This window comes from Rhipicephalus sanguineus, chromosome 2 (assembly GCF_013339695.2).
Source record: "Rhipicephalus sanguineus isolate Rsan-2018 chromosome 2, BIME_Rsan_1.4, whole genome shotgun sequence".
NCBI classification, from domain to species: domain Eukaryota; kingdom Metazoa; phylum Arthropoda; class Arachnida; order Ixodida; family Ixodidae; genus Rhipicephalus; species Rhipicephalus sanguineus.
The window spans coordinates 8,322,492-8,334,856 of NC_051177.1; the positions used below are offsets into that span (position 1 = coordinate 8,322,492).

The 12,365-nt window shown below is 44.5% G+C and overlaps 1 protein-coding gene across 1 annotated transcript; it reads right to left on the reverse strand.

Annotated features, from left to right (window-relative positions):
* Positions 1-6,416: 6,416 nt before the first annotated feature.
* On the reverse strand, positions 6,417-9,101 carry LOC125757053 (uncharacterized). Its single transcript, XM_049412136.1, has 4 exons — positions 8,789-9,101; positions 8,631-8,711; positions 6,609-6,743; positions 6,417-6,476 (listed from the first exon to the last, which is right to left on the reverse strand). Exons 1-4 carry the CDS (start codon positions 9,083-9,085, stop codon positions 6,417-6,419), a joined length of 573 nt encoding a protein of 190 aa, XP_049268093.1. The 5' UTR covers positions 9,086-9,101.
* Between the last annotated feature and the right edge of the window lie 3,264 nt (positions 9,102-12,365).

A 12,365-nucleotide genomic window follows, 5' to 3' on the forward strand; every position in this document is an offset into this window, starting at 1 on the left:
CCTCGAAGATGTGAATGCCATCAAAAGCACTGAAGCATACAACTACGTCGAAAGCGGGAAAGTAGGCTGCTTGCTTGTACACGAGGACACAGCCACGCACTACATCTTCATCAAAGGAGACGTTGAAAGGTCCCAGGCACTAAGTGCACCCCTACACAAAGCTTGGGTCTGCCTTCAACCCAGCGGCGGTGTCGTCACAGGAGACTGCTCTTGTATGGCTGGTGCAGCACGGGCTTGCAGCCACATTGGTACGTTGTTTTTACATATGTTACCACCCTATGCACCACAATGCCACTCAACTTGGCTGTCTGAATTATAGACTTCAGTTTTGCGAGATGCCCCTTCTCGAAATGCTAAATAAATTAAAAAAACTTACGTACTGTTGTGAACCATGCTTTAGCTACTCACACTTTTTTTCAAGGTCACTTCGTCATTTTTGAACTTGCCTTTGGCACTCTTTTCAGTGAAAATGGGTAAAAAATTACTAAGAAATTTGTATAAAATTGTGTTCATAAAAGAATATAGACCATTCGTAGCTACTGCACAGTCATGATAGCAAGGACGTATAACATTACAAGGACCACAACTTCATCCCCTTATAGCGTAGAACAGGTATTCAGGCACACGTATGACAGGTATTCTGGCTACAGAGAAGAGCTAGGTGTACCTTACTGATATGAAGTGCAAATGTGTTTCATTTAAACTATTATTCAATACAAAGAATATTTTGCATTAATTTTAGTCTACGGCACTTAACCTAATGGAAGGTTACCATCATTTTTTAAGATCAATATCAGTATTGCAGGAGTTTTAATTTGTGTCACTGGAAGGTTTTTATAAGTGGAACAACTCTTGTTTCAGGAGCTCTTCTCTGGAAGATCGAGTTTGCTGTAAGACTGGGCCTAACTGGTACTGCATGCACTGACAAGAGTGCTGAGTGGAATCGTGGCACTAAGAAGAATGTACTCCCTGGACAAATCGAAGAAATGGACTTCACACTAAGAAGACAAATGGAGCCTGAGAAACCAAATAGGGGGCAACGTCATCTGGAATTTCAAAAGTTTAAGGACCATAATTCACTTCTGAAAAGCTTTGAAACATGTCCATTGAAAGGTCTTGCCTCAGTACGGGGTACCATTTTAAACACAATACTAAATGCTCCACCTGCAGATCCTACAAATGAGACTCTCGAATCTTGCAGTGCACCATCTCATGGCCTTCACAGTGATATAGGACCTGACAACTGCGAGTGCTGTGCCAATTTTTACAAAAGATATGTAGACATACCTCTAAATGCTCAGCTTAGATTAGCAAAAGGAACAGTGGAGCAACGTGGCAGTGTATGGGAAGGCAGCAGAAAAGTAAGAATTACTGCATCAATGACCTCTAAAATTCCAAAGCGCAAGCAAACTTTGCCAGAAAAAGCATTAGCACGCCTTCTGAAGCCTACCTTCCAAGGCAACAAGGCAACTGTGCATGGTACACAGTGTGAACCTCTAGCCAGGGAAGCATTTCAGCAAGAAACTGGTCTAATTGTGGCAAGATCAGGAACTATAGTGTCTCAAAGAGATCCATACCTATCTGCAAGCCCTGATGGACTAGTTGGCACAGATGCTATAATTGAAATTAAGTGTCCCTGCACAGAAGACTGCTCCTCTCTGATAGAAAGTGGAAAATATGATGTAAGGAAAGGAGATGATGGATATTTCCTTTCCAGGTCAGGCAGGGGGGTTACTATAGTCAGGTACAATTCACCATGTATTGTTGCCAAAGGAATCATTGTTTCTTCTATGTCTGGACCAGGAGGAAAACGGTTCTCGTTAATGTGAACTATGACCCAGAATACTTGAGCTTCAACCTTACGAGAGTGCGCAACTTTTACTTTTCATTGTACCTTCCGGCCCTGGTAGATGACTCTGCGACTCAAAGCTCGACAGCACTTGAAGCATATGCCATGTTTCTAAGCACTGCTATCTAAATTATGTCAGCAAGGATAGTTACCTTGCAGTGTATTTATTTTAAATAATTTATTATGCTTTTTGTACGTGTGGACAAGGACGAGAACAGTTCTTGCTAATGTGAATAATGACCCAGAATACCTAATCTCCAGCCTTGTGCGAGAGTGCGGATGTTGCTTTTAATCGTATTTTCCAGCCCTGGTAGATAACTCTGATTCAAAGCTCGACAGCACTTGAAGTATATGTCATGTGTCTAAGCACTGCTATGTAAATAGTGACAGCAAGAGTTAACTTCCAGTAATGTGCACTATTTAAAATAATGTTTTAGCTCCAGTAATCTGCAGCTGGAGAACAGCAAGGGTTATGATGCAACACCCTTTTTTTTCACTTGAAAGCCCTATCGAGGGGTGTAAAATAGGTTTAGCATCATATATGTACAGTATATAGAGTTTGGTCTCTTTAAAGGCTAACTGCAACGGAATTTCATTTTGGCGGAACATGTTGAAGACCGAAGCAATCTTGGCAAAGCCACAAGACTATTAATGATATTGTTTCCTAGTTATCAGTGTTTAAGGAGCACCGATACAGACGTGCACCCGATTCAGCACTCAGAGGTTGTGTCAAGGAGCCGTGCATTCCAAGTTATGTGTCACTCTCAGTGAGCAGTAGTGCTGGTGTTTTATTTCCTTTAGTATCAAAAATGGCTACCTCTGCGAGTTTCTTGCAATGCTGTGACTAATACTAGCAAGAGATTTTGTATAAGAGCTGCCCTATATTTATGCTGCTTCAAACTGGGCGACAGTTTCCGTTGCAGTTGGCCTTTAAAAAACGTACAGCAAGGATCTGAGGTGGGAACATATCTCGTCCCAAGCTACTGTTGCAGTATTTAAAGCAGGAAGTGTTACAATATATGTTAAGCTTCAGAAGAGACACAATTTGTTTAATGCTTGTGATAACAGAGAACTCATAGTTGGTGCTGGCCCATCAATAAAAGCGACTTACAACCTTGTAAGTGATGATTATTTTTTTCACAAATAGCATACACTATAGACACTAGTGCTAAAAATTGCCAAATCAATAACAAGAACCTTCTTTTGTGAATATTTATTAGAGTTCAAAAATATGCTATGACACGCTTGGTGCTTGCACAATAAGAACAGCTGGTTTCAGCAAGTTGTTACACTGCATTGTTTGCTCGTGGCATAACTTTCCCTGAATGCACTCAAATTGCAGCTCTCACAGCAGAATCCCTCATGAAGAGAACAAGTTTACCAAAAACAATAAAGCGAAATAAGGCAGGCTTTTTCTGCAGCAAGAGTTGCTGAAAGCAATCCGGTACCCATGGTCACTTTTGGATAGAAATGAACTGTACACAAACAGCTTCTAATCTGGCATCACTGCTCACTGCGAATCAAACACGACTTTAAATTGCAAAGTCCAGCACAAACTACAACAATGTCGTCTACGAGTTTCTTGTGATGAATTGGGACACTGTTCTTCAATATTCTGAATGGCTTGATACGATTTATTGCCCTTTCAACATGTATTCCTAGCGAAGCAATCCGCCTTGTTCTTGTAACCTCCACTACCTCAAGCCGTTTCCTTCCCTGAGTAAAAGCGGGCATATTTAGGCGAATGCCCTTTGCTTTCATTTCCTCACTCATCATGAAGCCTCGATCAGCCATTACCTCATCACCACTTTCAAGGTAGCTGCAAAATCCAGAATCCTGAACAATAAAGCGATCAGAAGCTCGCCCACCATAGAATCTACTACAATAAGAACAGCTGGTTTCAGCAAGCTGTTACACTGCATTGTTTGCTCGTGGCATAACTTTCACTGAATGCACTCAAATTGCAGCTCTCACAGCAGAATCCCTCATGAAGAGAACAAGTTTACCAAAAACAATAAAGCGAAATAAGGCAGGCTTTTTCTGCAGCAAGAGTTGCCGAAAGCAATCCGGTACCCATGGTCACTTTTGGATAGAAATGAACTTTACACAAACAGCTTCTAATCTGGCATCACTGCTCACTGCGAATCAAACACGACTTTAAATTGCAAAGTCCAGCACAAACTACAACAATGTCGTCTACGAGTTTCTTGTGATGAATTGGGACACTGTTCTTCAATATTATGAATGGCTTGATACGATTTATTGCCCTTTCAACATGTATTCCTAGCGAAGCAATCCGCCTTGTTCTTGTAACCTCCACTACCTCAAGCCGTTTCCTTCCCTGAGTAAAAGCGGGCATATTTAGGCGAATGCCCTTTGCTTTCATTTCCTCACTCATCAGTGAAGCCTCGATCAGCCATTACCTCATCACCACTTTCAAGGTAGCTGCAAAATCCAGAATCCTGAACAATAAAGCGATCAGAAGCTCGCCCACCATAGAATCTACTACAATAAGAACAGCTGGTTTCAGCAAGCTGTTACACTGCATTGTTTGCTCGTGGCATAACTTTCACTGAATGCACTCAAATTGCAGCTCTCACAGCAGAATCCCTCATGAAGAGAACAAGTGTACCAAAAACAATAAAGCGAAATAAGGCAGGCTTTTTCTGCAGCAAGAGTTGCCGAAAGCAATCCGGTACCCATGGTCACTTTTGGATAGAAATGAACTTTACACAAACAGCTTCTAATCTGGCATCACTGCTCACCACGAATCAAACAAGACTTTAAATTGCAGAGTCCAGCACAAACTACAACAATGTCGTTTACGAGTTTCTTGTGATGAATTGGGACACTGTTCTTCAATATTCTGAATGTCTTGATACGATTTATTGCCCTTTCGACATGTATTCTTAGGGAAGCAATCCGCCTTGTTCTTGTAACCTCCACTTCCTCGAGCCGTTTCCTTCCCTGAGTAAAAGCGGGCATATTTAGGCGAATGCCCTTTGCTTTCATTTCTTTACTCATCATGAAGCCTCGATCAGCCATTACCTCATCACCACTTTCGAGGTAGCTGCAAAATCCAGAATCCTGAACAATAAAGCGATCAGAAGCTCGCGCACCATAGAATCTACTACAATAAGAACAGCTGGTTTCAGCAAGCTGTTACACTGCATTGTTTGCTCGTGGCATAACTTTCACTGAATGCACTCAAATTGCAGCTCTCACAGCAGAATCCCTCATGAAGAGAACAAGTGTACCAAAAACAATAAAGCGAAATAAGGCAGGCTTTTTCTGCAGCAAGAGTTGCCGAAACCAATCCGGTACTCATGGTCACTTTTGGATAGAAATGAACTTTACACAAACAGCTTCTAATCTGGCATCACTGCTCACCACGAATCAAACAAGACTTTAAATTGCAGAGTCCAGCACAAACTACAACAATGTCGTTTACGAGTTTCTTGTGATGAATTGGGACACTGTTCTTCAATATTCTGAATGTCTTGATGCGATTTATTGCCCTTGCGACATGTATTCTTAGGGAAGCAATCCGCCTTGTTCTTGTAACCTCCACTTCCTCGAGCCGTTTCCTTCCCTGAGTAAAAGCGGGCATATTTAGGCGAATGCCCTTTGCTTTCATTTCTTCACTCATCGTGAAGCCTCGATCAGCCATTACCTCATCACCACTTTCAAGGTAGCTGCAAAATCCAGAATCCTGAACAATAAAGCGATCAGAAGCTCGCCCACCGTAGACTAGATACAAAAGTAATAAAACCAGTTGCGGCTATTGCTACCAGAAATTTTCCCGTGTTCCCTCCTATGTATTGGCTATATGTCTGGGCACGAGCATATAGCTTCTTGGGGCGCTGCATGTGCACTTCTGTGCAATCGATAATGCATCTAGTCCCCTTGTATCCACTCTCTTTGAATGTTTTTGGAAGTGACCTTTGTATGGTTTCTCGAGGCAGCCAGATTATCAAATGTCTTCTTGAAATGGCAGCTAGTGCTCGAAGAACAGTGCGGAAAATCTTGGCAGCAAGTGACACAGATATGAAAAAACGATGTGCCAAATCAGCATACAGTAAGCCTAATCTAAGTCGCATCAAAGTTAGCAAAACGGCATCACTAATGCCTAACTTGAACTCAATGCTGACTTCACTATCCACAACCTTGACCAACTCGCAGAATGTGCAATAGCTCAAGCCAGTGTAAAACTGATACTGACCAGGCAATAATGAAAATACACTGTAGGATGATGTTTGGGTTCCTGCATCAACATATTTCACACTACAAGAAAAGTAGCAGTGGTCATGCAAAGGGCTTTCCGCACACTCAAGTGAAATGTCCAATGGTACTGTTATGTGCTCAGGCTCCGGTAATGAGGACGCTGTGGACAGCTCAACTGCGTGCAAAGTCTCTGCATCACATGCGTCAAAACAGGAATTTGGGGCTGCCTGCACCTGTTCAGCGCTTTTGACCACTACATAGTATGCAGGGTGGAAATCAAGTAGCTGGTTTGTAGGCTCCTGCAGTTCATGGGCATACAGTCTTACGGTGTTTGTAGTTTCTTCTACATCTGTGTTGAAGTGATCAGGTGTTGCCACTTGTACAGTTTCACTCGTGGCATCCTCTGCAGGCAGGTAATCAGACGTCACTGGCTGTGATGTGTGCACATAGTGCTCAACGGTTTGTCGCTCTTTAGAGTGACAGCAGCTGGTACTTGTGTGTGAACGCTGAACAAGGCAGATAGGCTTCCACTGACAGGCACGATGTCGTCCTCCACACTTTCCCTTTGACCATGGTCACTACTGCGTTGGTCACCATCTGCAACACCATGACGAGGTCGTTTGACAGGGCATACTGCCTGCCTGACGAGCTGACGCCTGCCTTTTACCACCTGCACATTGAAGGCAAAATGTACATAGCTTTGATTTAAGTCATCGTGGTTGCTATCTTCAGGTACTTGCACATTTAGGAAGCTGCATAAATAAGAACTGTAACAGCTTAACAGGTGCCCCTTCTGCTACGAGACAGTTGTCAATTCTGGTGAATAGCGGTCACCATCCAAAGGTATAAAATGATGTACAAGTCATAACATGGTGCAATGATGTCATCGTGTCCACTATGTCTGGGTAACACCACAATGAGAACCTTGGTCTGCAGTGTCATGTGTGAAATATCCATAATGACTCTTGCCTTGTTTGTAGGAGTCAAATATGAAATATTTTTGAAGCGAAAGCCTTAGATGCCTCATCAAACACAAAAATTGACCGTCGGCGGTGTCAACACGATGATGCAAAAAATACCTGTCACCATAACGTCACAGATCCCAAAATGTGTAACGTTGCATAACGGGACGTCATGTGATGACGTCTTCACACGACATTATTGCTTTGCATTGCCTCCGTGAATGGTGCGCCAATCACGGTAGCAATGCAGAACCAGCTGAGGGACAGTGAACTTGCAATGCCTCCGATCCTGGAGGCACTGCAACACCTCTCTAGTTGCAGAAAGCTTTCGGAGGGGAGTGTGGGAGGATCACTACATCGACCGAGAAGAAAAAGAACACCTAGGTCGCGGGATTGAATCCTGCATTTTTGATGGAGGCGAAAATGCTTGAGGCCCGTGTGCTCAGATTTAGGTGCACAGTAAAGAACCCAAGTGTCAGTGGCATAGGCAAAAATTTTTTTTCGGGGGGGGGGGGGGGGAGGGCACGGGCCCGGTGTGCCACCGCCTGCCTGTGTTCAAAATTTCCGGAGCACTCCACTACGGTGCCTCTCATAGTCATATTGTGGTTTTGGGACGTTAAACCCCCAAAATTATTATTATTATTTATTATTATTATTATTATTATTATTATTATTATTATTATTATTATTATTATTAAGGAAAACGAGAAGACAGCTTTCGCCTTCAAGTCGTCTAAGGCGAATGCATAAGGGACTGTTAACTTGTTATAGTGGTTGCGATATTTTTTTTTCCTTCATGAAGCAATACTAATAAATGCAGTGAAGATGTTAAGCACGCAAAGAGAAACACACACGGCCAAATGCATTGTGCAAACCCTTAAGAGCACTACACTGGAATGAGTGCTAAACCAGCATTCATTGGAAATATTGGAAGTGCAGTGTTTACAACATTAATCCATATGCGCAGTCAAAACAACATATGTGGGTCAGATGCAGGTATATATGTGCAGTTGCAGCGCACTCTGACAGAGTACGTAAACGTAAAATTAACGCCCCCACCACTCCGCCTCGTCAGGAACAACACGGGGAATGCACTTTGATTCCATGAAACTAGCCCATTAACTGCAGCCTCAATTAATACCGGTGTCACACGGTCACTTGTGATCGCGATCGGGCGTGATCCGGATCGAACTTCTTGATCGTGACTGGCTCATTTAAGCAAGTTGCAAAAGGGAGCCAGTCAGTGTTGATAATTTTGATTCCTGTTGGGCTTCATCGTGATCAGCAGTGCACCGAGTAACACCTGTATAACAGCTTGTTCGAAGCCATACCAGCTTGCTGACGCTCCTGGTTTAAAAAATTTAAAAATCCATGTTTAAAACCAACAGACTGATCTCTGTTCCGCACAACAGCACTCACGCAATGTAATAAATTGTTCATTTTCACGTATTCAATAGAAAAAACGACGCGGACTAGCAGGAAAATATGCAGTCGCCTACGGCACCTTTGCACTTAATGGTCATATGCACCAGCTGCGAGCATGAGCTCGCAGCTGTTTGGAAGCTCTGCACGGATAAAAACTTGAAAAGGCTCACCTTTTTGGTGTACCCAAGGCGAAGAATTGGCACGGGGTTTAGCTCGGAAGGCTTGTTGTCCAGAAAGTGCTCGGAACATACCTGCGTATCACGCGAATTACTGGTGTAAAACGAAATAGTTGGCGTCACGCTTGAATACACGCAGTAAGTGTACTTACTCGTGCATTTGCACTGGGCTCGTAGTTTTTCCTGTTCACTGCAATTATCCACTGGCGGCGAAGCTCGGTGTTTTTCGTTGCGGATGGAAATCTGTGCAAGCTGAAAACGCCGCACCGGCACGATTCCGGCGTTGTGTTGTGATCTTCACAGACAGCGCTCAGTAATTTCTTCCTCTTGCGCTGGTTGTTTTGACATCCAAAGACGACGCAGTGGTGCCCAGACGACGTCTTGTAAGCGGAAGCGGCGGGAACGGGCACTTTTTCGCATTTTAAAGTCCCAGAGCTGCCGCTTGCCATGTTAACTTATGGTAAAGGATACACGCCTCGGCAGCCCAGCAGAAAATGGCCGGGGCGTCTGGGTGCGAGAGTATCCCGCCGGCAGCCTGGGTGCGAGACTGGCGTGCTCTGGTGTATAAGGCCGCGCATGCTCCTAGGGACACCGCGTCAGAGGCCGCAACTGCCGCAAGGTGTCGCCCCGCAAAGAGCGGCCGGGTGCTCGCGCGCTATACACACACGTGGCCGCGGCTGTACACCGATAGCGGCGAACAGAGCGTCGGCCTTCGATAAAATTTAACCGCGGCAAAGCGCTCCGGCATTTTATACATGCGGCATTGAACATTCCAGCCTTATCGCTGGTGGCCGCGTTAGTTCCAGAATAATCTTGACTATTCGCGTCATGGGCGCAATCTTGACAAAATGATCTACTACAATATGGAATGTTCCCAGATATTCTGGCGCCGCCTGCGCAAGACAGCGATCTCACGTGGAACGGACCAGTTACATAAACATAGCAAAGAAGCGCGCGTGGCAATTTCGAGCCAGCGAACCGGCCGCGAACGCACCATCAGCGTGGCATGTATATCATGCTGTACGTTAAATACATCTCATGAGATACATACATTTGAAGTCGCAGAAGTTTGCTAAGAAATGCTTCGCATTTGATTTCCGCTGTGAAGATAAAAGAGAGCGTTGCCCGATTCCCGCCGGTACAAAAGCGCAGCACCCAGGCGTTCCTTGATGCCTTGACTGGCTTGTGATGTAAGTCAAAACAATACCGAATGTCGTAAAGTTCCTGCACGCTTTTCTCAGGCTATAAAAGCAATCGCCCTCCAAAGCGCCCTGCTTCACCGGCCGGGCGACAATAGGGAGGCGAGCGAGCTGGACCATTTGTGTGGCGAAGCCTGAAGCGAAAAGGAATGCTCCCGTTCTAGTGACTTTACGAGCACATCACTCACAGTGCCAACTAGCCGGGCCGAGATGAACCAGGTAAGCACAAAGTTGTTATTGCAGAAACAGCGTGCATACTACTTCTCTGCTGATGTAAACTGCTTGCAGCAGCGTAATTCTGAATAAGTTGCCTTTTTCAGCCTTGTTTTCCTCAAAAATACTAGGCGAAAAAAAAACGTCTTTATATCCGTGATTGCACGAGGCGTCACAAGGTGGCAATACCATCATCTGGTAACCCGGTGTTATCTATGCGCACACCCCTTTGTGCATACCGAAATGCCGTACACGCTAATCTCTATTACGATTTTGCCACAGCATTGATCGAATCATGTCTAAATTAAATGTAGTTTATATGCAGTTATTCTCATCATTTAGAGGTTTGCGCAAACGTATACGGCTATATACGTACGTAAACGTGTGCGCATGGAGAGCCAAAACATTCGATCCGGTAACCCGGTAAACGCACTCCAGTATTGCGGTAACACGGTTACATTGAATAGTGTACCCAGAAGCTAAAAACCTCTAATGACCCGATCTTTACCAGTTTGACTGCCTCATGCTCACCGCTATAACCACCCGCGTGTGAAATATATACATTTGAATTATCCGGGAGAAGTTGAAAATGAAGTCGTATCCGGACAGCTAACCAAACTTCCTCGGAAACAATGTCTCTCATGCACCAATGAGAAATGACGTGAGGACTTCCCCTTTGACGCACCCATTTTTTCAGAAAGACTGCATATTGCGCAATGCAATGATGCGCTGCAGGCATTGCATTGCTGAAAAAAATTACTACATTATCTAGGGTTTAATTGTCCCAAAAGCACGATATAATTATGAGAGATGCCGTAGTGGAGGGCTCCGGAAATTTCGGCCACCTGGGGTTTTCTAACGTGCACCTAAATCTAAGTACACGAGCCTCAAACATTTTCGCCGTGCAACCTACATGCTGCTCTTACTGAAGTTGATGTTCAGTATATAATTCCAATGAAACGCGTATCTTGTTTTCGAACAAGCCACACTCGACCAAGATTTGAAAACCGACACAAGAAGGCTCGTTCTCCTCCTCGCGTCTTCAAAGGACTGACCATGAGACTTGTGGCAACTGCCGCCCTTGAGACGGTAGACGACCCCTACCGGGACATCATTCCTCAGGTCAGTCGTGGTCAGTATCAAGGGTTCACCTGCGCTTGATGGAAGAAAAAAAATCACAGCATATACACGGAGTGAATGATGATGAGTGGGCGAAGCTGCGGAGGTTCATCGGTAAACCGTGAATCTTCCGTGAATTATGCCCAGTACATCATCACCGACGTGAGATCGGGCGCGTTTATACTAACGGTTCGATGAGTTATGACGACTTGCAGCTCACTTTAATTTTACGTGCACGCTGTGAATTTTCATTGTTTAGAAAACCGTTGCTTTAGAAAAATCTGGCGTCTTTCGTTAAGCAGCTGGCGTCTTTTCGTTTTGCTTTAGAAACATCTGGCGTTCTTTCGTTTTGCTTTTACAAAACATCTGGCGTCTTTCGTTGGTTTATTTCATCAATCAACGGCGTTTTGAACAAAATTTTTATTGTTTAATCACGCACAGGAGAAATCTCACCAGGCACTACCTTGGAGGTAAACAATGGCTGCTAATGGGAATGAAAGACAGAAGAAGTCGGCTTTTAGCTAACACTTACACTTCTACTTCTACTAACGTTTCCTACTGGAACATGCCAATGGCTGCTAATGGGGAATGAGAGACAGAAGAATTCGGCTTTTAGTTAACGCGCACGCTGCGAATTTTTTATTGTTCAACAACGCACAGGAAAAATCTCCCACCGGCGCCACCTTGGAGGTCAAAGCGTAAGACTTGTTACGGACTACGACTACTACTACTACCACTACGACGACGACGACGACAACGAGGGACGAACGGGTGCCGCCTTAAGGAGCTTCGCCTCTAAAACGAACGCCGCTCATCCTACCATTATTACTAAGAACCCTCTACGTACCGTCAGCGTCCGTCGCTATTGTGAGCACGTGAAAGGGACCGCTCTGCTGGCCATCGCATGTCTCAAGACAAAGGTCCTCAGACAGCCACGTGTTCTGATCCGCCACCGGTTGCAGTGCATGCAGTGACCTGCGACCAAAGATCTACAAGATGCAGTTCATTCATCTCTAAAGACGCGCTAAGTGGACGCAGGCACCGCACCGTACGAAAACACACACCTTGTAATTTTTTTCGTTCTGTGCAGTGTCTGGGTTCATTTAGCGGACACGCTCATAGTCTTGACAGTGAAATATAGAGCTATTTTCTCGTGGTTCGACACAATGCTCACAAATCAGAGTGGTCTTTTTCATTT

Excerpts from the sequence above, each read along its gene's own strand:
- LOC125757053 (XM_049412136.1), bottom strand. The coding sequence starts at position 9,085 with ATGGCAAGCGGCAGCTCTGGGACTTTAAAATGCGAAAAAGTGCCCGTT. Across the intron at positions 6,744-8,630 it reads GCCTTGGGTACACCAAAAAG|GTGGTAAAAGGCAGGCGTCA; the intron begins GTGAGCCTTTTC and ends TTCAATGTGCAG. Across the intron at positions 6,477-6,608 it reads TGGAGGACGACATCGTGCCT|AGGATGCCACGAGTGAAACT; the intron begins GTCAGTGGAAGC and ends ACCTGCCTGCAG.